At 32.3% G+C, this 24,992-nt stretch overlaps 1 protein-coding gene across 1 annotated transcript in view; it reads left to right on the plus strand.

The window, feature by feature from the left end:
- LOC111636712 (histone-lysine N-methyltransferase 2C-like) overlaps window positions 1-15,606 on the plus strand; it is a 211,817-nt gene extending 196,211 nt beyond the window's left edge. The window contains exons 31-34 of the mRNA XM_023382016.1: window positions 6,164-6,338; window positions 10,013-10,129; window positions 14,221-14,403; window positions 15,137-15,606. Coding sequence (XP_023237784.1) covers window positions 6,164-6,338; window positions 10,013-10,129; window positions 14,221-14,403; window positions 15,137-15,229 — 568 coding nt within the window. The 3' untranslated portion in view covers window positions 15,230-15,606. The remainder of the gene's footprint in view (window positions 1-6,163; window positions 6,339-10,012; window positions 10,130-14,220; window positions 14,404-15,136) is intronic.
- The last annotated feature ends 9,386 nt before the right edge of the window (window positions 15,607-24,992 follow it).

Raw genomic sequence — 24,992 nt, forward strand, 5'->3', positions numbered from 1 at the left:
ATAACTGAAAAGGCTCTGAAGATTATTGTCATTTACCACAATTTACATTGAGTAAATAGGAAGTGTTTTATCTTCCTATTTACTCAATTACTAAATTATTCTTTACATCGCTTTTCCAATGAAAATATTTCTGTCATTGAAAACAATGAACATAGTTTATGCAAGCTTATATTGACAGATGATAAATTTTTAATGCATTTCATTTGATAAAATGTAAATATTTTAATAATTATTGTGTAATAATTATTTTAAAATAAATTATTCCGAAGACTCCCCCATGCACTTTTAATATTGGTATAACTTAATTCATTCAAAGATTCAACTCAGTTCTAAAGACAATCTCCTATAACACGATAATTAAGTTCCAATTAAAATCTCATGGAGTATGAAACCATGTTACCTGGGATTAAAAACCAGTATGAGAAAAGGAGTTTATATTCCAAAAGTTAACAAAAAAAATCTATCGAATTTACAGAAATAGAAAATTCTATAGCATTAGCAATTCTCTTTTCATCTTTATTCATGATCTGGATTATTGCTTAAATTTAAACCTTTTGTAGTGTGTGATATCTTTTTTCAAGACAGTCCAAAATTTGTATCTTTATTCTAGATTGGTTTTTCTTTTATTCTAGAGTTTGTTTTCAGAAGTGCTCTTTTTTTCGTTATACATAATTAAGAAATGGATTTTAATTTATAACAAAGAAATTATTATAATACCAAAGTTTATTGATACATATTTATGAAAAATTAATAACCAATGAAATAAAAATCAAAATAACCTTAATGAAATCTTAAAAGTTACAAACTATGCTTCCTTGTCAAATATTTAATGGTCTCAAACAAACACAATACCTAACATGGGGATTTGCTGACAAAATAAAGTGCAGGGATTCCTAATTTTTTCTAAAACTCGTGAATCAGCAGAAAGGAATGGAAATATTACATCTAACAATAGCAGGATTTCTCCCACAAAAAAGCTCAGAAATACCATGTTATGAAAGTTTTGTTGCAATTTTCTATCCATGTTAAAGCAAAACATTGTAAAAGTTCAATATTATATGAGTGTTGCCTGTATATCTTAAATATTGAATTTGAAATATCTTATTATCACTTTTTTTTTTTACTTTTCTTTCCTATGGACACTAAAAGGACTTTTTTTTCACTTGGGCACTAGGAGGACCTTCTGATCATCAGATGGTGAGGGACAGGCCCATTGTATCCAGAACAGAGACTACCTCTGAAAAATTCCTGGGATTGTTCATCCAGATTTGATTCTTATAAGCCAATGTTAAAATGCAACTTTCTTACATGCAAACAAAATTAAAAAAATAATAATACAGTAGAGCATCGTTTATCCGAATCAATTGGGGACTGGGGTTGTTCGGATAACTTATTTTTTGGATAACCAATTATGTACGAAAAAGTATATTAATTTATCCCGTGTCGAAATTTTTCTCCATTGCGTGTCGCTTCGCGTTGAATTTTCGTCGATGTTAAGCCTAACGAAGACTATTGTATCGTTAAAAATTATTTTTTTATTTTGTACAAACAAAATAAATATATTGAAAAATATAAAAACAATAAAAAATTATACTTCAGAAGTTAATTTAGTATAAAAAACGTAAAATATTTGAGTAGCCGAAGACATAGCCAAAGATTACAGCGCCACAGCACTGGCGAAAATTTAAATTTGTCGACTGGAATTCCTTCGGATAACCGACCTTCGGATAAATGACGCTCTGCTGTATACAAATGTGTTTACATTTTTTTTTTTTTAACTTTCAGTAAAACAAATATTATGTATTTGCAGTCCTTACAATTGTTGTTGTTGAATTTTATTTATAAATATTAATGGTAAAAGTGATTTTATAATATGAGGGATAAGGATAGGATATAAATGCTGCAGGTTGTAAACATGATCCAATAAGAATAATTTTATCCAAGTTCTTTTCTTGAAATCTGATTAATATAATTCGCATTCACCATATTTTCATTTTTTTCAAATAACGTAAACCTACTTCCATAATAACAATATGTAATATTTTTGTGACAAAGGTCCTGACTTTTATGAAATTTTTTTTTTTTTTTTTTTCAAAAAAGTCGTGAAGTTTTATTTGTCGCTTTTTCTTTTCTTAAACAAATGTCAGCAGCAGAATATCCCATCAAAACACCTCATTTTGCTTTTGCACTCCTTTCAAAATCTAGATCATTTGCTATAGTTTGACCAACAATTTCAGTTATCGTTACCAAACTTTTACTAAGGAAATCTGTAGAGAAATTTTTTGGGTTCTTCATCTTCAGAATCTCTATTTTCCAGTTCCTCATGAATTCCTTGTTCTGCCAGTTCTTGAAGATCGTCATTGATAAGATTCTCACCAGAAACCTGCATTATCCTGTTCAGCTACATCTCCTAGTCCTGCTGTATCGATTAGGTTGAGTTTGATCAACCTAACGATACAGCGATAGCCTCTTTTCATTGAGAATTCTTGGATACTTTCAGCCATAACTTCTTCCACACTTCATTCATGCATTTATCAGTTAATTCTTGTCAGGCGAAAGCCGATATTGCCTATGGCATCCATGACATTATATTTTTTTCCAAAATTGCACCAAACAAACATAGATTTAAAGAAAGTACACCTTTTTCTGATTGCTTCGTTTTCGTAAATAATCGTATTATGTACAAATCAATAAAATGCCATGTTAATTTAAATTGGCTTAAATTTTGAGCTATTCTTTTAGGCTTCAAACAGACTACGTTATATTGAATCAGCATTAAGCAAGGCAGCATTAAGCAGGGTCATACTGTATTTATATCATTATTAATTAATGAAAATAGTGTTCTGTACACATAGCCATATTCCATTTACTTAATAAATTACATATTTCTGTATAATATGCCAAATTCCACATAACTGATGTAAACTTCACATAATTCAAAGTTGCAATTATTTTGTCCCTTGAATTTTGAACTAATGAGGATTTCCTGTATATTCAAAATATTCTTTTATAAGAGTTTTCATTATTTATAAAATTTATATTTTACCAATAATTAAATTAAAAAAGCATGAAATACAAAAATATGTTAAATTTCTTTATATACAATACTATAGCCATCTACATGCTACCTAGATATTAGTGTTTAGGTGACTGTGACAATATGAACAAATCACTCATTTATAATAAGTTCCTCTATAATTCATAAGAGGGCACACCAATAGCTGAAAATACCCTTTAATTATAAGTAAAGTAATGCTTATTTATTAAAGAATTTATCATTTATTCATGATAACAAGTCATGTCAGAAAATCATATATGTTTTCTAATACAGTGGGTGATTGGTTAACGAACATAATTTATTCCAAGACTTTGTTCATTAACAATTATCAATTTACCATAGGTTTTTATAGGAATTTGATTAATTTGTTCTGGAGACTCCAAAAAATAAAAAATATATACTTTTTTACTACGTTTATTTATATGTAATAGTAAAATTACATACAGTGGGTGATTGGTTAATGAACAGTTCGGATAGCGAACAAATCGGATAAAGAACACTTTACTGAACAAACATAAAAAGAAGTGACAGAAAATAACGAATATTGATTGATTTTCCTTTGTCTTCAGGTAATAATTCGAAACCTTTTGGTGCGCGGGAGACGTCAACATCGACGCTCGACCCAATACTGATTGGATAGTATCCCTCCAAATTTTGAAACTCTCTCTTGTAATTCCAGCTATTTGTTTACCTTTCTGACAAATAATTTTATATAGTCTTTGCGAGACTGTCGGACAGGCACTTAAGTTTTGCATTGGGGTTTATTTACGAAAGGTGAAAGTTTAACTGTCCCATCAGATATTCGTTAACGTTTTAATACCAAATTTCGAATTTCATTTAGGCCTTGTATTTAAATAATTTTTTGTGGGCTAGTTGATTTCTGTTCTCTGAATTTTTGTAAGTGCTTTACTGAACTTTTTATTTAAAAAAGAAACTGATAATATTATGGAGCCTAAAAGGAGAAGTATCAAGAACTGTGCTCACTGTAGAAACCAAGCAAGAGATAATAGCCAACGTAGAAAAGAAAGTGGGCACAAGATGTCTGATGTTGCTAGGCAGTAGTATGGCTTGAAAAGGTCTACAGTAGGCACAATCTTAGCTATGAAAAATATATCAAGAAGTCTCAAGCTGCTAATGGGGTAATGAAAATCTCATCTGAGAAATAAAGAACATTTTAGAGCTGATAATGGAACCTGAAACTGATGTGACAACAGAAGAACTCCAGGGATGTCAGAACAATGATCATCCAAGTGGCATCCAAACCAGAATAAGGTTAATGGGGTTGGGGATCTCTACAATTACAATACTATTAATTACTTCCGAAAAATCCTGAAGAAAAGAGAAAAGCAATCGACATTGGTCAGATTCTTTAACCCCCACAAATGGAAAAACATGACTAATAAAAATGCAAGATTGCATATATATATATTTTTACTATTACATATATACTTCTTTACTACATTTATATATTTTTTTTTATTTTTTGGAGTCTCCGGAATGAAGTAATCAAATTCCCATAAAAGCATATGGTAAATCGATAATCGGTTAACGAACAATTCAAATAACAAACAAAGTCTTGGAATGGATTATATTTGTTAACCGATCACGCACTGTATATATGCAGTCTTGCATTTTTATTAGTTTTGTTTTTTCCATTTGTGGGGGTTAAAGAATCTGTCCAATGTCGATTGCTTTTCTCTTTTCTTCAGGATTTTTCGGAAGTAATTAATAGTATTGTAATTGTACAGATCCCCAACACCATTAACCTTATTCTGGTTTGGATGCCACTTGGATGATTGTTGTTCTGACATCCTCCCACTTCTCCAAAAGATTTTTAGTAGCAGATGTCAGCATCCTCTTTCGTCTTCCTCTTTATCAAAAGAAAACACATCTCGCTGAGTTTCTTAGTATTCTTCATATGAGAGTTCTTGGAGTTCTTCTGTCATCAGATCAGTTTCAGGTTCCATTGTGAGCTCTAAAATGCTCTTTATTTCTCAGATGTGATTTTCATTACTCCATTAGCAGCGTGAAACTTCTTGATATATCTTTCATAGCTAAGATTGTGCCTACTGTAGACCTGTTTAAGTCATACTGCTTAGCAATTAGCAACATCAGACATTTTGTACCCACTTTCTACCTTGACTGTTATCTCTTACTTGGTTTCTATGATGAGCACAGTTCTTGACACTCCTCTTTTTAGTCTCCGTAATATTATCAGTTTCTTTTTTAAATAAAAAGTTCAGAAAAGCACTTACAAAAATTCAGAGAACAGAAATCAACTAGCCCACAAAAAATTATTTAAATGCAAGGCCCGGATGAAATTTGAAATTTGGTATTAAAATATTAATGAATATCCAATGGAACAGTTAAACTTTCACCTTTTGTAAATAAGCCCTGATACAAAACTTAATAAGTGCCCATCTGACGACAGTCTCGCGAAGACTAAAAAAATTATTTGTCAGAAAGGTAAACAAAAAGCTGGAATTACAAGGGAGAGTTTCAAAATTTGGAGGAATACTATCTGATCGGTATTGGGTTGAGCATCAATGTTGACGTCTCCCACACTCCGAAAAATTTCGAATTGTTACCTGAAGACAAAGGAAAATCAATTGGTATTCGTTATTTTCCGTCGCTTCTTTTTATATTTGTTCATTAAAGTGTTCGTTATCTGATTTGTTCGCTATCCAAACTGTTTGTTAACTGATTACCCACTGTATATGTTTATTTAAAATTTATACTGTAATTATTGAACGCTTTATTAAAAAACTAGTGTAAATTATCAAATTATTATATCTTTTATTTCATAACCAAGATATGGAATTTTGAAAAAATTTTATGTACAGTGCATTAAATCTTTTTAATGACATTTCCAAGCAAGTGAAACTTCAAATTTTAGTTCTGCATGCATGAAATATGGAAAATAGTGTGTAGATTTTTAGATTACTTGATTTTTTTCACTAAATTAATCATAAATATTAAAAATTCTTTATTGCCTGAAAATAAAAGTTATTTCATAATGATTTTAATGACTAAAAATTACTATTGAAAAAATTAATAAAATGCATGTTTGTGCATCAAATTAAAATATAATTTTGCTTTCAATAGGCCTCATACTTTACACACCAGCAATACTTCCCGTTCTTCTCTTCAGTCTTCTCTTGGTGGAGTAGAAGTTACGTCTCCATATATTAAGCAATTTGTTCATTCCAAATCTTCTCAATATCGAAAAATGAAAACAGAATGGAGAAATAATGTTTATCTTGCCAGGTCACACATTCAGGTGATTTTTTTTACTATTCTAATTTTTAAAATACTTATTAACATATTTATTTATAATAATCTAGATAAAAATTAAATTAAGAAGTAAAATGTTTTTAAGTTAAAATTTAATTTTAAAAAAAGTTCTTTAAACTTCATTATTCGAAAATCTAGAATATAGTCTGAGAAGACAAAACATCTCTGGCCTTGGAAACAGTAAGGTCAGTACTAGGTTAAGGCTAAGACAATAGATGTCAGAAAGACTTAACTCCAGGAAGCTAAGGATACAACTGAAATGATAAAAACAGCCTTAGTACTGTGATACAGAATGCAAGGGAAATCCAGTGCATTAACTTTCCCAGGAAAATCTTATATGGTTGAAAACCTATTACAATTGGCCCTCATTCCTCAGCTTTTTAGTGGACAGAAGGTGCAGAGAATCCCTTGGTTAACCACAAATGTGTACATGGAATGTCAGAAGTATCTATGAAAGTGGTAAAATTCATAATGTAATGCATGAAATGAAGAGACTAAATATTGATATAATGGGAATAAATGAGATGAGATAGTCAGGAAGAGGAGAATGTTGTGTTTTAGAATACATAGTACATTACTCCGGCAATGATGAACAACACCAGAATGGAGTTGGTGTGATACTAAATAAAACATTAAAGAGATCAGTACATAGCATAACACAACTATCAGGTAGAGTCATTATGGCCAAATTTGAAGGTAATCCATTCAGGATGAATGTCATACAGGTTTATGCACCAACTGCAGATAAAGGAGAGGAACAGATTGAAGAATTCTATGATCAGATTAAGGCAGTGCTAAAACACACAAAGGCAAATGAGATCACGATAACAATGGGAGATTTCAATACCACAGTTACACAGGCCAAGGAGGAAGACATCATTGGACCGCATGGTCTCAGGGAAAGAAATGTTAGAGGGACTCACTTCATACAGTTTTGCAGAGAGAGAAAGAGATGGTGATCACCAATACTTGGTTCAAACTTTCTTCCAGAAGGCCTGGAAATCTCCAGCAGATAGACCAGCTAACATTGTTAGAAATCAAATATACTTTATTTTGATAAATAAAAGATTTCTTAACAGCATCATTGCAACCATCACCTTCCTGGTGTGGACATATCATCATACCACAACTCGTTGGTTTGCCATCTGCCTGTGATGACACAGGCATCATCCCAAATGATCGGCTGCAATCAAAGTTTGTCATCATACCAAAAAAAGCCAATGCCATGTGATGAATACAGAATGATCAGCCCCATGAATCACATGCTCAAGGTCTTCTTAATTAAAAATCATTTATAACAGAATTTACAAAAAATATGAAGAGAACACTGGAGAAACACAATTTGGCTTCCAGAACTTCATGGACAATAGAGAGGCCCTATTTACAATGCAGGTTCTCATACAAAGATGCAGAGATATAAGATGTGACATACATATATATTTTTAAAATTATACAAAGGCTTTCGACATATGCCAACATGAAAAGATGATCCAGGCATCTGCAGAGAATTGGCATTGACAACAAAGACATCAAAATCATTGGCAACCCTTACTGGAATCAAACCACATAAGTCAGGGTGGAAGGTCAACTGACATTGCAAATTCAGATCCACAGAGGTGTACGACAAGGCTATATATTATCTCCCTCTCTCTTCAACATATATTCTGAAAATATTTTTTCAGAAGCACTGGCTGATCTTGACATTGGCATCAAGATCAATGGGGAATATTTGAATAACATTCATTATGCCAATGACATGGCACTGCTCTCCACAAGTTTAAAGATCTTCATACGTTGCTAGTCAGAACCTCAAGTGAGAAATTTTGTTTAGATCTCAACATAAAAAAACCAAATACAGTGAAAACTGCTTAGGCGACCACCTGCATTTGACGACCATCTGTCAAAACAGGCAAAAATTTCTAGCACCAAATAGTTTATCCATAGAGTCTTCATATAAGTTACCTGTATTAAACGACCACCTATGTAACGCGACTGCGGGCATCGATTTTTGGTTTGAAACAACATACAACAACTGTAATAAGCGACCACTTCCACAAATATATCTGGTCTAAACTATTGTTCAACAACGTTTCCCCCCCTCCTAATATAATATGAATTATATTAGGAATTAGTAATAATAATATGAATTAGTCTAAACTCTCGTTTGAACCCACCTTGGGCATTTCTCCCACTCTTGAAATTAGGTGCAGGTGGTAATGAATTAGTCTAGCAACAAAGGAAATTCATTTCAATTTGTTGGAAATTGTCCGAAAAACGAAAGAAATGCAAAGTGCTGTCGTTAGATGATCGCATTCAAGTTATCACAACAGCAATTAGCGGCGAAGTTTAACTGTGGGAAAACGAAATTGATTTTACCATAGACCTACAGTATTTTCCTTGGCGGTATAAACTAACGAATACCAAAACCAAAGTGATGTAAAGATACAACGTGCTTGTATATCGATGACATAATACACGTAACTGAGGAGCAAATGAAAACAACCAAGTTGAATTAATTAAGTCGGAAAAAAGAAAGTGTGCATTATAATCGAGAAAATGCGACTATTGTATTAATCTTTAAAATATTTGTATTAAATCTGTCTTATAAAATCATGACGACTTTTGTAAATCGAGTTATTCGATAAGAATGAAATACAATACCGATATAGCCCTATCATTGAAAAACTTCACTTATTTTTGCTCGCCTCGAATTTTGCATAGTAGAAATGGCTAAAAAGTATGCAAAATACGTACAGAAATATGGTATTACCACAACACCTGTATTGGACGACCACCTGTCTAAAAGACCACTTTTTGAAAAACCGTGGGTGGTCACCATAGACAGGTTTACTGTATATGGTCATAAGTTGGACATCAACTCAGGGCAAGTTGATGACTGGATCAAAAGAAATTGAAAGAGTAGAAAAATTTAATTATTTGAAAAGCATCTTAAATGATAACTGGGATAATGATATAGGGTGTGAATAGAAAAGGCAAAAACCGTTTTCACAAAAATGAGAAAATTGCTATGTTCTAACCCTTGATATGAAAACTACAACAATCAGATGCTATATGTTCCCAGTGCTATCGTACAGAGTTGAATCTTGGATAATAGCCAAAACATCTGTAAAGAAGATCAAAGCCATCAAAATATGGATTTACTGAAGGCTTCTAAGAGTATCCTGAGTAGAACATGACCAATGTAGAAATATTGCGACGAATGTATAAACAACAAGAACTGCTCAACACCATCAAACAAAGAAAGTTGGAATACTTCGGCCACGTGATGAGAAATGGTGTAAAGTACCAAATCTTACAACTTGTTATACAAAGGAAAATCTCTGAAAAAAGAGGACCAGGACAATGTCAAATCTCAAGGCTGAGAACTTGAAGGACTGGTATGAAATGTCTCCAGAAGAACTATTCAGAAGAGCCAGCAATAGGAACACATTAGCCATGACGACGCTAACATTCAGAACGCACAAGGCACCAAAAGAAGAAACTGTATTAAATATAAATATTGATATTACTTTAATATATTTTCAGTATTTGCTAGTATTATTAATACATTATTTTATTAATAAGTGGGTATGCAATATTATATTATTATGTATTTAAAAATGTAATTTAATTAAATTTGAATCTGATATTTTTTAATAGGGTCTTGGCTTATATGCTGCTAGAGATATAGAAAAACATACAATGGTTATAGAATACATTGGCCAACTTATAAGAAATGAAATAGCTGAGAGAAATGAAGCTATATATGAAGCACAGGTATGTAAAAATATAATGTTTTTAATATACAGGTAACCCCCGTATAACACGACACTTCTATAGCATGGATTCACTCTAACACGGTTCAAGAATTGGTACCATCCCCGTATAACACGGTACTGTTATAGCACGGATTCACTCTGACACGGTTCGAGAATTGGGTAAAACCCTCGTACAACATGAAATGTAATAAATTTTTACATTTTTAAGTAATAATAGTTCACGAAAATAATAATTTTCGTGAACTATTATTATGTTTATTATTAATTATTATTATTATTTATTATTATTACTATTATTATTAAGTACTAATAGTTCACGAAAATAATAATTTTCGTAAACTATTAGTACTTAAGTATGTAAATTTTCTTTTCTCGCCTTCTGACGATAAACATGGTTCTTCTTGAAACTTGTTTCAATGTTGCCAGATGTTTTTCCCTTATTCCATACTTTCTTTATTCTTCATAAGTGCTTAGCACCATATAAGGAAAATTATAAAGATCTTTTAACTAGAAGCAAGCAATCTAAAATTACATACTTTTTGCAAAAGGTAAAGCATGGATCTGAAGATAATGCAGAAAAATGCTCAGAGGATAAAGATAACTTGCCAAAAAGAAAATGCTCTCGGTTAATAGTGCTTTTAGTGATGACGAAGAAAACATTGTTTAATTTATTTTAATATGTATCACTTAAGAAAATTTTAATAAAGATATTTATCTTAATTAAGAAAATATAATAGCATGTTTTTTAATTTTTGGAACCTAACCCTCCTTTTCGTACTAGTTCTTTATTTCGTATAACACGGATTCGCATAACACGGCAATTTTTTGGAATGTAACTACCATGTTATACGGGGGTTACCTGTAATTTTTTCATCATTATATTTGTGCTATTATTTGCATTAGCATAGTAGTATATACTGTTCAACTAAATAGAACATAATTTACCAAAATTATTTAATTCAATAGGAGCTTTTATTTTATCTGAGATTGTATAAATTTTTGTTTCTGGGTATAATATCTTAACAATGTGTACAAAATATTACAGTTTGAAATATCACAAAACAAACTATTCTAAGAAATTTAATACAGGGTCTTCCAAAAAGAATGTTATTATTTTAAATTATTACAATTATGTTAATTATTATCTGAGAATGTTTTAATGTACATTAAAATATCGGCGACCTTGATGTAAACATTTTGGACACTTCACAAATTTTTTTCCTGAATAATATATCTTGATTTCAGGATAGATCAAAAATTAATTGGTGTAAATTTTAAAAAATGAGAATTGACTGTTTTTGAAAATTAAATTAGCATTCCAGTTTAGTGTTCAGTAGTATTCTGCATTGTTTTGCAATGTCACATTTTACTTTTGTTTTCATTCCTTTGATTATTTCAACTTTTTAAGCTTTAAAATGAAATTGTTTAATGAAATGTTCCACACTTAGACATGGTAAATGTAGCTAAATCTCCATTAAATCTGTATAAATAGCTCTGTTATCTAAATGCAAATGTCACTGAAACTGAAATATGTGACAGTTTTAAGAGAATTTCTAAAACATCTTAACTTCAGTTTTCAAGTTTCATGTTTAAAATTTGGAATATATTAGATTTGAATTATTAAATGTTATACAAAAAATATGATTTGTGTGTATTAAAATATTTGACTATAAAGGTCTAAATAATGTTTAAAATATGCATAAAATAAGATTACAGTTGTCCCTCTATAGTCTGACGTTTTTTAATCCGACATGCTCAGTAGTCCGACGCACCTCCCGTCAAGGTACCTGTCCCCGTTACGTTTCTGCTTGCACAGAAGCATGTTGCAATGTGAATCTCTCCATCCAATTCTTACTCGATGGCACACATTTTGTGTGTTTTATGTGAGCAGTTCTGTTCGAACAGTTGGAGTAGAGAATATTGTAAGTTAATGCTAGCAAAACAATGCGAAATATGTAATTATTTTCGGTAATCCAGACACTTTTGGTAATCCGACACACCTTTGGTCCCATACCTGTCGGATTATCAAGGGACAACTGTACTAAAAATTTTTGTCCTGGTAAATCTTGGAAATGTCAAAAAGGCATTACATTTAAATATTACATTTACAACCTTTGTTTTATATTAATGCATTTTTATGTTAGATTTTATCTCTCAATGTAAGTTTTTATATTCTAAAAGTTTTTTTCTGTTTTATGAAATTACAGTTTATATTTACATATGAAACTATTTTTTTAGACTTAAGTTTCACTGAAAATAGAATATGAGAAAAATTGTAATAATTTAAAAAACTTAAAAAAGATTCATAAAAATATGAACTTTATGAAAATAGAAGCTTAACTTTGTGGAAAATTTTTCACAAAATATTCTACTTTTTTTTACTACTTCAATTACTAAAGCTTAAAATTGAAACTGAAATTTTCTTCAGTATAATTTTGATTATATTTCCCTTACAATATGTATGTTATCTCCTCTTTTTCTATATATAAATCTGAATAGAGCAGCATTTTGAAACCTGGATTAAAAAGCACTTCCAGTAAGTATGCAAAAAAAAAACTGTAATGGCTAATAAATATAAGTTTAAATTAGCAGTTTTTCAATTAAAAGAAGTACAAAGTTACATGTAGTCAGTTCAAAATTTTCTATGGCATGTTTTCAAATGTTGCCAACTTTTATTTTACTTATTTGTTTTACATTTACCTTTAAATATTTTATACGTTTCAAATTACATTGAGTAATTTAGAATGCATTACTAATGATGATGATCTGCAAAAAGCATTGCAAACATTTGTCATCATTATTGTTTTAACATTAAATACAAAAACAGTTTTTTTATGATTATGATTTATTTAAAAAGTTACATTGTCAAACCATTTATATCTTTATCTATTTTTAATATATGAACAATTAAAGTGGTAAATGAAATTATCCATTTCCATGAAATGGGTGTGTAAACTGGAAAAAGTTTTAAACTGCTGATATAGAAGTTTTATCTAATAAAAGTTAACTAAAATAACATAGTTGCTGCTTTGCATTTACTAGTGGGTTATTTTAAAAGACAAAATGATATAATATTCATTTCACACTGAAATAATATATCATATGCAATGTCAAGTCAATGGTGAAATTATTAGACAAAAAAAAATCTGCATGTTTTATATAAATTATATACCTTGTATTAAAAAAATGCTTATTCTGAATTTAAAAAATAGTATTATATAATCTGTAAGTACAGTGGAACCTCGGTATATGACCTTAATCCGTTCCTGATGTTTGGACTTATACCGAATAGGACATATACCAAACCAACCTTTCCCATAAGAAGTAATGTAAAAATGATTAATCCGTTCTCATGTAAAAAAATATGGCTGAATTTAAACACCTCGCTCTCCTGGCTGGTTCCTGCTTGATTTTTCATGAGATCAACATGTATCTTTTTAGCTTTCTCACAAATAATTGCTTCTGAATGGATGTCACCAGCACACTGTTTTTCAGTTATCCAAGCAAAAGCAATTTCTTAACATGATCTAATGTCTTCAATCTCTGTTTAGAAATTGATTTAACTCCTTTCGCAACGTTAGCAGATTTAATAATATCTTTCTTTTTCACGCTTGTCAATATTGTCGTACTCAGAATACAGTATGCAACAGTTAAATCTTGCACACACATGCCACCTTCATATTTCACAACAATCTCTTTTTTCAGTTCCATGTGACTGGAGTCATTTTTTTTAAATTTTCTGTTGCTTTTCATTTGTCTTTTTGCAATTCATGATTAATAAAAATAATAAAATTTTACTTACAAATTAAAATTAGAAGAAATTTAACAAAGTTATAAACCTTGGCACCGCAAATGTCTAGTGTGGTCTAGTACACCGATAGTGCTACTTGTTCATAGATGGTGTGTATAATTGAATTAAATCATATACCGTGCAAAATTTGTTTCGTCCAAACAGGATGTATTCCGAATTGGACGTATTCTAAATCCAGATGTATACGGAGGTACCACTGTATGTTTTTTAAATGTTCAAAAACATTTATAATGTATATTTTAGTTATGAATAAAATTGTAAATTATTTTTAATTTTAGAATAGGGGTGTGTACATGTTCAGATTGGATGAAAATAGAGTTATTGATGCTACTTTGTGTGGAGGATTGGCCAGATATATGAATCATTCATGTAATCCTAATTGTGTAGCTGAAGTTGTACAAATTGACAGAGAAAATAAAATTCTCATTATTGCAAACAGAAGAATTACGCGAGGAGAAGAGGTAACTACCAATTTAGAAATTTTTCTATTTATGATGACAACTTTAATCTCTCATTATCTTATTGTTGTATTTTACTTCATTTAAGTTTAAAAAAATATAAAAGAGTTGCATAAATCCATATTGTTGTATGTCAATTGTTATTGATATATTATAAACATGAGATAAATTCAGAAGTCAAGATAAGATCAGTGATCTAATGGTTTGGTTACCTTTATATTTACTAATCAGAAAGAATATTTGCTTTAGTAGACTTTAAAAACAAAATAAAACTCAAAAGATTTTGAGTTTCCTAATGAATTTTTGATTATATTTTGTTCCCAACAACAACATAGAACATTGTAATCAAAATAACAGCATTCTGTGATCCTCTAAGTGTTTCTGATGATTGATATAAGTCTGAGGCACTGGAACAGGTTTTTTTAAGTCTTGTTTTGTTTTTATAATTTTATTAAAGCAAATACTTTTTTTTGTATAAATTTGTGTGCATGCACACCAATACTTTGTTAAACCTTTATTTATATTAAATATAAGAGAAATTTATTAAGAAAAATTAATAAAATATCTACAACTTAATAGGAATATTATATATATATATATATTTTCTCATTCTGCACCTTCATAAAGAAATAAATTTTAAAATTTTGAGTTTGGTTATTGATGCATTGAGTCTGTTTTAAAAAATAGTTTACTTTAATTTGAAAACTCATAATTATTTTATTTTTATTTTATTTAGTTAACGTATGATTATAAATTTGAAGTCGAAGATGACCAGCATAAGATTCCTTGTCTTTGTGGTGCACCAAATTGTCGGAAATGGATGAATTAGTGATTTTGTACTGCAACTAGATATTTTTTCATCAACAATCCCAACATAAATTTGTTTGGATTATGTAAATATTTCGTGTTCATCGACTCTTACCATTTTCAACAATAACGGCCTTACTGTCGTCATTCCAAAAACTCAAAACAAAGACATTAATCGACAGTCTCAAATCGTGTAAGATATTCACCACTCATAATTCATTAAATACATCCGTGCTGTAAAAAATCTAAATTTATTAGCCGGATTTGTACAGTAAAATTATCAAACATTATTTACAGGAAAAAAATAATAATGATGATGCGTGACTCAGGAAAATATGAGATTTTGTATAGATAGCATTATTTTTATGTTCATGTTTATTTAGTTTAGTAAAAAAAAAATATATGAATCAATCATGATCCTGTACAGATGCTGAAAGACTACATTATTTTTTAATTTCTTACTAAAGACAAATGCTTTTGTTGAAAAATAGCAACTCCTGATGACATCTCATTGTCTCTTATAATGTTTATACAGCAGAAATATTTTAAATGTTTCAATCATGATAGAAAAACTGTTTAATGCATAAAATACATTTGTAGTGCAATAAATGTTTGTTTGTAATCTTGTTTTCAATATTTTTTAATTAAATCAAAATAATGCTCTAAAAGATATATTACAAATGTTTCAATAATTCTTTTATTTGAAATGCATTAAAAGAAAGGAACACAAGACATAATTAATAGCATCCAAAATTGTTGGATATAGAGTCATTGTGACAATAATGGATTAACATTAAGATTGATTTTGAAATTTAAACAAATACCATTAAGTAGTTTAAATAAACTATTGGCATTTTGTCTGTTGATTACAGTATTAAAAAATTGGCCATTTCTATTCAAAATAATCTAAGTTAGGATTGAAATGTTTTGAGACAAAAACTGAATAACACTTATGCTGTCTTAGAGCAAAGTTTTAATTTTATTAGCATTAATGTTTTATTTAATAGATAAAACTTAAATTTGAGAACAAAGTTGATATTTATTAAATTTTCAGTTATCTGTAACCATCTTCAGTTTACAAAGAAATTACAAACAAATGCTATGACCATCTGGCAGTCTCCATTGGCAAATTCATATGGCCAGATAGCCAAGTGATTAAGGTGATAGCCAACCATTCTAGACCTGGGAACGAATTTTGACAGTCAAAAACCTAGGAATTTTTCAGGGTGAATCTGTCCCTGATATGTCAGGCTCCATTTCAGTCCACAAAAATCTGATATTGCTGATTTGTGATCCATGACGGGCTTGATTAAAAGGTCCTCTTTAATGCCACAAGACAAAGTAAAATAAAATGGCTGATGAAAACCATATCTAGTATAGTATTCATTTATAAATGCATAGTACCAGGACCCACTCTAGCGGTTACATTGCCCCGGACAAAAAGACAAATTGCCGCCCCTTAAGTATATATATACAGTAGTGCGTCGTTTATCCGAATCAATTGGGGACGTTCGGATAACCAATTATGTACGAAAAAATATATTAATTTATCCCGTGTTGAAATTTTTCTCCGTTGCGTGTCGCTTCGCGTTGAATTTTCGTCGATGTTAAGCCTAACGAAGACTTGTATCGTTAAAAATTATTTTTTTATTTTGTACGAACAAAATAAATATATTGAAAAATATAAAAACAATAAAAAATTATACTTCAGAAGTTAATTTAGTATCAAAAACGTAAAATATTTGAGTAGCCGAAGACATAGCCAAAGATTACAGCGCCACAGCACTGGCGAAAATTTAAATTTGTCGACTGGAATTCCTTCGGATAAACGACGCTCTACTGTATATACGTGGTACGATCCAAAAGTTCGGGGACTGCAGTAATGTATGACAACAAAAGCATGTATTTAAAGTTACAGCGTATGAAATGGATTCTATCAAACCACCCCTACGTATTCAGGTTGATTTTGCCCATGTCACATGATTAAACCGCGAGTGCTGCTGTTTTTTTTTCGGAGATAGTTACTTTTGTTTTGCGACGTAATAAAAATGGAGTTTCAAGAACAGCGCTGCATCATTAAATTTTGTCAGCGTTTAGGTAAAGCATCTATGAAGACTTTAAAATTGCTAAGAAAGGTGTACGGTGATTCTACCATGGTGAAATCAAAGATATAAAGAGGGCCGAGAATCTATCGCAGATGATGAATGCTCTGGCCGACCTTCGACTTCACGGAACGAGGAAAATGTTGAGTTGGTCTCTCAATTATCTAGACATTTTACGTCGTTTGAGGGAATCCATTCGTTGTAAACGGCCGCAGATCTGGCGAAGTGGAGACTGGTACCTTCTGCATGACAACGCACCTGCAAATCGGTCCCAAATGGTCACACAGTTTCTCGCCAAATCTCAAATTAATGTGCTTCCACACCCCACCTATTCACCGGACTTATCTTCATGTGATTTTTATTTGTTTCCATCAATGAAAAAGCATTTGCAGGCACGCCGTTTTGTGTCATCAGATGAGGTGAGAGCAGCATCGCAAGAGGCCTTACGGGAGGTTTCAAAAAATGGCTTCCAGCAGTGCTTCCAGAAGTTATATTAGCGCTGGCAAAAGTGTATCGTTGCCCAAGGTGATTATTTTGAAGGTGGTTGTGCATCGCAATATAAACTTTTTAAGGTAAGGAATTTTAAGCCAAGTCCCCGAACTTTTGGATCGTACTACGTATATGTGTTACTGTAAGTGCTCGAACTATGGTAAATCCTAAGATTTTCCAGTAAAGCCTAAGATTTACCAAATCATTGTGGTAAAAGTCCGAAATGTTCTGCGATCATCGTTAATTTCGAACTTTTACCAGCATTTACTCGGTATATCTTAGGTTATATCTCAGAGACATGGTAAATGTTGAAACATAGTCCCAGATCCCGTACTGCACCGCGCCGCTGCTCCGTTCGCCGCATTCCATCGTTTGACACGTTAGAACGTGCACGTTAATTCTAATCTTGTTTGAGATTTCTCTGTCTAAAAGTTATTTATGAATCAAGATGAGTGTGAAACGGATATTTTATGAAATAATGGATGAGCTCATTGCAAGCAAGAAAGATAATAACTTTTATCTCAATAGGGACAAATACGCAGTGTTTGGAGGAAGTAAAAGCTGCAAAGAACATGAAAAAGAAACAAGCTGTTCATTACAGGCGTATAAAGCGTTACGACATTTTGACTATAAGCGGCGAAGAAAAACTAATTGCACCTATGAAGGAGGAGGATGGAGAAATCATGTATTACATTTGTTACGAGGACTTATTCAACATTCTCGAAGAAACTCATGTTGCTGTTGGCCACGGTGGAAGGACACGGATGCTTAAGGAATGTAACCGCAAGTATAAAAATGTAACAGTTGAGGCTACTATGACATATTCGAAGCTATGTCAACCTTGCCAAAAGAAACAGAAGACTTTGAAAAAGGGCGTTGTCGTCAGACCTATACTTCATATTCAGTACTATACTTCATAGACCTATACGCTGTCAGGTTGATCTAATAGATCTACAAACTACCTCAGATGGAAATTATAAATTTATTTTAGTTTACCAAAACCATCTTACCAAATTTGTGATCCTTCGTGCACTTCAAACTAAACGCACCGTAGAAGTTGCATACCATCTTTTGGATATTTTCACCACTTTTGGAGCGTCGAGCATCCTTCATTCCGATAATGGCCATGAATTCTCTGACCAAGTTATTGAGAGTTTATACTCCATGTGGCCGGATGTAAAAATCGTACATGGAAAGGCAAGACATAGCCAAAGTCAAGGATCAGTGAAACGTGCTAAGCAAGACATAGAAAATATGTTGAGCACGTGGATGGAAACCAATCAGTTATCAAAGTGGTCAGAGGGTTAAAGATTCATCCGGGCGATGAAAAATAGAGCATATCATTAGGGAATCAAATGTTCTCCCTACGAAGCAATGTTTGGTTGTCCAATGAAAATGGGCCTTGCAACTTCAGCAATCCCTGGTGATATGATTAGAGTTATAAGATCTGAAGAAGATTTAGAGAAGTTGTTGCATTTGCATGACAATACGGAACAAAATAATGACGTCGAAAATGCAATCGACCAGGACAAGGAAGAAAGCATTGTTGAAAATGAGTCAGAAGGGGATATAGACAATAGCACTGTCAACGATAAAACACAAGAAGATGAAATGATTATTACTGAGATGATGAAGGCGAAGCAAATAACCGATGATTCCAATGTAACGATTCAGAGACAGAAAACATGATTGAGTCTCAGGAAGTTCTTGTAACTATTAGAGCCAATACCAAAAAAGATAGAATCTGTAGTGACTATAAGAACAACGCAAAATTGAATTTGGAAAAACAAGCTGAAAAAATAAAAGCCACGTCTGTTGATAAATGTCCAAATATGAAAATTGGCCAAAATGTAAGACTGAAAGTGCCTGAAATTGACAAAACTAAAACCGACCCGAAAAGCGTTATTGCAGTTGTAATAGATGTAAAGGACAACGAGTTTTACCAACTAGGTACCAAAATTGGAGTACTAAAACAGCTTTATACACAAAATTAATTTACCTCATGCCCTGAAGACTTTATCAAGATAGAAGAAGTTGTTAAAGATAAAGAAGTGAGTCTTCGAGAAGTTGTCGCAAAATTGTCTTTGACCGAAAAAAAAGGTTTCAAGAAATGCAACTGCCTAAAAAAATGCGTAACAAAGAAGTGCGCTTGCAAGTCATCAGGATTACTTTGTAATTCTAAATGCCATGATAGCTCTTCATGTTGTAACAAGTTAAATCCTTTTTTTACTTTTATTAAATGACAACGAATACTAAATGATTAGAAAAAATACTGTGATTACTGATTAGCTTAGCCAACGTAAGCTATTATATTATTTATGACAAGATAATTTAATTTTTTGTTATGTTAAAAAAGTATTTTTAAACTGTTTCACTAGTTATTAATAAATAGGACTTACTTGTTAGTAAGGTGACTGTTTATAATAATTGCAATAAATGATTATTAAAATACTCATAATTTTATTTCCAAAACCACATTTACTAATCGTCTTTAGTAAAACCTAGCATGTACCAAATTCTAATGGTAAAAGCCCGGAAAATCATCTCACTTTATAAAAATCCTTACATTTACCAACTCATGTTAGTAAATCCGAAGATTTACAAGTAAAACCTAGGATTTACCAATATACGGGCTTTAAAGTAACACATACAGTACACGAAACGACTGTGTGAATGCTGACATTCGCCAGATATCGGTTATTCACAGTAACATCAATATTTGCATGACAGAAGATCTATTTAACCTTTCTCACTACTTTTTATCTTTTGGCCTTTCCCCCTTTCCCCAAATTTGGGTCTCTAATCTCTTGAGTCACAACTGCAGCTTTATTTAGTAATTCTTTCTCATTCACACATCTCCAAGTACAGTGATACCTCGACTTACGCGAACTCGGAGTTACGCGATTTTCAAATCTCGATTCGTCTTTTGTTTGAGCGCCACGCACTCTTGATTACTCACTCCCCCCACACTATTGTTCGGCTTACATGTTCGGACGTGTCGCGCGGAGTCGACACATAGCTACAATTTATTTTGTGTTATTTATTTCTGTGTTTGTTATATCTACGGAGACTCGAGAGACTCTATATGGTGATTTCTTGTAACCATGAACGAATCAAATGACGAGATAAGATTAACGAGAACATTTATTAGCTTAAATACATCAGACTTAGATTTTACACAAATTGCGAAATTATACCCCGTCTTACGCGAATTCGACTTACGCGGTTATTGCTCGGTCCCACCTATCGCGTAAGTTCGGGGTATTACTGTATTTAAAAATATTTCCTTTCCACTCAAAAATAAAATATGAATAAAGGTTTACGGCTTTGTGAAACTTCATTTTTGAGTTTATGCCGTTGAAATAAATAAATAATAAAAAAATAAAAACATTTGTCGGTTTTGTTTACACGTTTATTGGGCCGCATTGAAACTTGCCTTGGGCCGCATGCAGCCCGCGGGCTGTGGGTTGGACACCCCTGCTGTAAGGTCTCGTTTTATGCGGTGGATACGTTCTACAGAAAAGCGCATAAAAAGAAATTCGCATAAAAAAAGACTTTACTTGCCTTGAAAAAGTAGGGATACGTTCCGTAATTTTCTAAAATCGCATAAAACCAAAACAACGAATTAAAATTAACTTAAAACCGCATTAAAAAAAGTTTGCAGAAATTAAAAGAAATAGGCTGCTTAATAAATTACTTCGAATGTCTGAAAGAAATTCGTATAAAAGCTTAAAATAAACTTGTATTCAAACTTAATNGGCTTTGTGAAACTTCATTTTTGAGTTTATGACCTTGAAATAAATAAATAATAAAAAAATAAAAACATTTTTCGGTTTTGTTTACACGATTATTGGGCCTCATTGGAACTTGCCTTGGGCCGCGGGTTGGACACCCTTAGTTTAGGTGGACATTGTCTTACTAAAAACTTCTTTCGGCGTCTCCTAAAATTCTTGGCCACAATGCTGGATCTGTACTCAAAGTTTGTAGAACGCTTTCTGTGGGAGTCACTTCACGTTGATGTCAATTTTTTCAATGCTTTCATCTGGTGATGATATAGTCAGAGTGTCTTCAGTTCCAATTGATTTAGAAACTTCGTCTATTTGTTTGTCATCATCATCCTCTGACGATTTTGTATTTTCTTTTATAACCGGACTTGATATTGGATTCTCAGAGTCGTCATTTATTTTGGTACAACTCTGGATATAATTTTTTAACGCGCCAGCTTGTTTTTGCCTTTCGGCTTCCTTTTTTAGCCTTCTTTTTTGTACTGGTAACCAGACAGTTTTCTTTGACCGTTAGACATTTTGAAAAAGACTCGCACGTAACTCAAATTAAACAATGTAAACTATAAATAATATAGAGGTTGCGGCCGACGTTTTCAACGCGAAAACGTGTACGTCGGACGTTCAGCGCACTTTCCTGTAAGCCTAGAAGTTTCACAATGGCGTTTCGAACGTCAAGCGTGATTCCACTGGCGTTCCAAACGCCATTGTCTAGGCTTACAGGAAGGCGGCGCTGAACGTCCGATGTACACGTTTCCGCGTTGAAAACGTCGGCCGCAACCTCTCTAATATTTAAAAAAAATAAAGATTTATCCTTGTTCTAAATAAGCTAAAACCGTAATTAACATAACTTCAAAATTATATCCTGTCAATGGACATAAAAAATATTTATGGCATACACATAATATTTTTCGTATCCTGTGAACGTAAAGAAAGTCTAGTGCCATGGTTCCCAATTACGCGTACCCCTAGGGGTACGCGAAATTGCATGAAGGAGTACGCGCGGCAATCTAAAATCGGTCGATTTAAAATTTTAATGCATGAGATGAAGCAATCAAAAAAATAATGGGCGGACCATCAAAAATTCGGCAATTTACAACATAATGGCGAATGCACAAATTCGTTTATTTATAACTAAAAATTAGTGTTGTAACGAATAGTATATTCGGCCTCAGGCCGAATACCGAATAGCCGAATATTCGGCCAAACTATTCGGCTTGATTAACGCACGTACGAAAATTGGCGCGCAAGCCGCATTATGGCAAGGATCCTGCTCTCTATTGGCCCGCTGTCACTACGCTTCGCCAATCGCGTTAATTCTTGGCAGTTGTAGCGGACAGACAACAGTATCATGGAAGTATGTGATAAATGATGATATCAAATGTGGATAACAATGAAATGACCTACACATGTAAATAACGGAAAAAGAACAGAGAAGGACTGCGAAGTGAAAATGTGAAAATAAATTTGAAATTGAGTCGATAACATAATCGAACGAGTCGAGGCAGCTTATTGGCACGAAATTTGCGGCCGTCAATGCCAAACAATTGTTGTCATAGACTTCGGAAAGGTAAATGCTTGTAATGACAGTCACTTAGCGTGCAAGGGCGAAAGCCTAGGGCCGTTCGGGCTATCGAGCTGTCTCGAATCTGTGAAATCATAACTGTGACTTATATCGACGTCCTATCTGTCTCTTTTGTCCGTTATCACCAGGCTGAGTCACGTAATTGTAAAATGGGAACTCTACGACGAAAAAGTGATGAATCGAAAGTATCGTGAGCGCGTATTATGATGTATGCACAGGCATACATGGACTAGAGCGATAGAGGAAAGAGAAAGGGAAGAGCAAAGACGAGCGCTTAAAAAGAAGGATAGGCAGGGTCAGACCCTCAGATGTGCGAGGATTCTCCAACTATAGACGTGTACAGTACGTGTGCTGATCTTCGTAATTATAAATTGTGAATACATATGACTAATATTATTTTAATTTTTATTTTGTGCATATTACAAGTTATAAATAAATATAAACAAACAGCACTAACTCGATAACATTAAATCTAAATACCAAAATGATTAATTTACTGTGTTTTTGTTATTTATTACTCCTGTGTTATTTATTACTTAATTATTATCACTATTCGGTATTCGGCCGAATAGTGATTAAATATTCGGTATTCGGCCGAATAGTGATTAAATATTCGGTATTCGGCCGAATAGTGAAAAATAGGCCGAATACCGAATAGTAACCGAATATTCGTTACATCACTACTAAAAATATTCTCGAAATTTAATTTTAAAAAAAATGCATTTGTAACAATATCTAAATGAAATTCTTACGCAAGAAAGAAAAATTGATAATTAATAATAATAATTGTACAATTAACACAATTTGTGTTAATTGTACAATTATCATTATTATCATGTCAGCGAAGCGGCAATAAAATATTTACTACCATTTTGCACAACATATCTCTACGAGAGCGGATCTTCGGCCATGACAAACACTACAACTGGAAGATGACTTGAGACTGAAGCTGACCAAAAAGCAACCCGATTTTACAAAGTTGTGCAAAGAAAATCGTGCACATTTGTCACATTAAAATTAAATAACCTTATGTTATTTTCATTATTATTAAAATTGTATTTTAAAGATAATAAATGTAAAAAAAAAGTATTCTATTTATCACTAGCTGTCTACCCACAGCTTCGCCCGCATTATATCGAATTTTCTCGTGGGAGTAAAATATTTTCTAGCAATAAAATGTAGCCCATGTCCATCTCTAACATGTAAGCTATCTCTGTGCCAAATTTTATTAAAACCTGTTCAGAGGTTTAGACGTGAAAAGGTAACAGACAGACAGTCAAAATTACCTTCGAATTTATAATATTAGTACGGACAGAGTCGGTAGATTAACCGGTCTTTCGACTGATACTTCAAACTTATCTAGAGACAATATTTGCCGCTAGTTGGCGCCACTGTTAGCAGGAGAGCGTTGTTCTTGCTAGGTATATACTGAAGTCAGTGATTTTGACCTATAATAATTGTTTTTCTTTTAGCTACATAAAAATGCCAACGTGCTTTGTGCCAGGATGCAAGGCAGGATATAAGTCATCGAACGAGAAGAGACATTCCTAGACATTCCATTGTTCCTAGCGATAAGATTGAGGAGTGGATGCGATGCATTCCACGAGACGACAAGATGCTAACAAATAAATGTTACGTTTGTGACGTACATTTTGCGAGTAGATTTATTTTAAAAACCTTCTCTCATGTTATAAATGGAGAGAAAGTAGAAATTCCACGAGATCGCTGGGCATTAACGTCGGATGCATATCCATCAAACTTCCCTAATTGTCCTAAGTACATTAGTAGGTCTGTACCTCAAAAACGATCAACGCGATGTCTCACAAG

This window comes from Centruroides sculpturatus, unplaced genomic scaffold (genome assembly GCF_000671375.1).
Source record: "Centruroides sculpturatus isolate CEXI.00-Female unplaced genomic scaffold, Cexi_2.0 scaffold977, whole genome shotgun sequence".
In the NCBI taxonomy this organism is placed as follows: Eukaryota; Metazoa; Arthropoda; class Arachnida; order Scorpiones; family Buthidae; genus Centruroides; species Centruroides sculpturatus.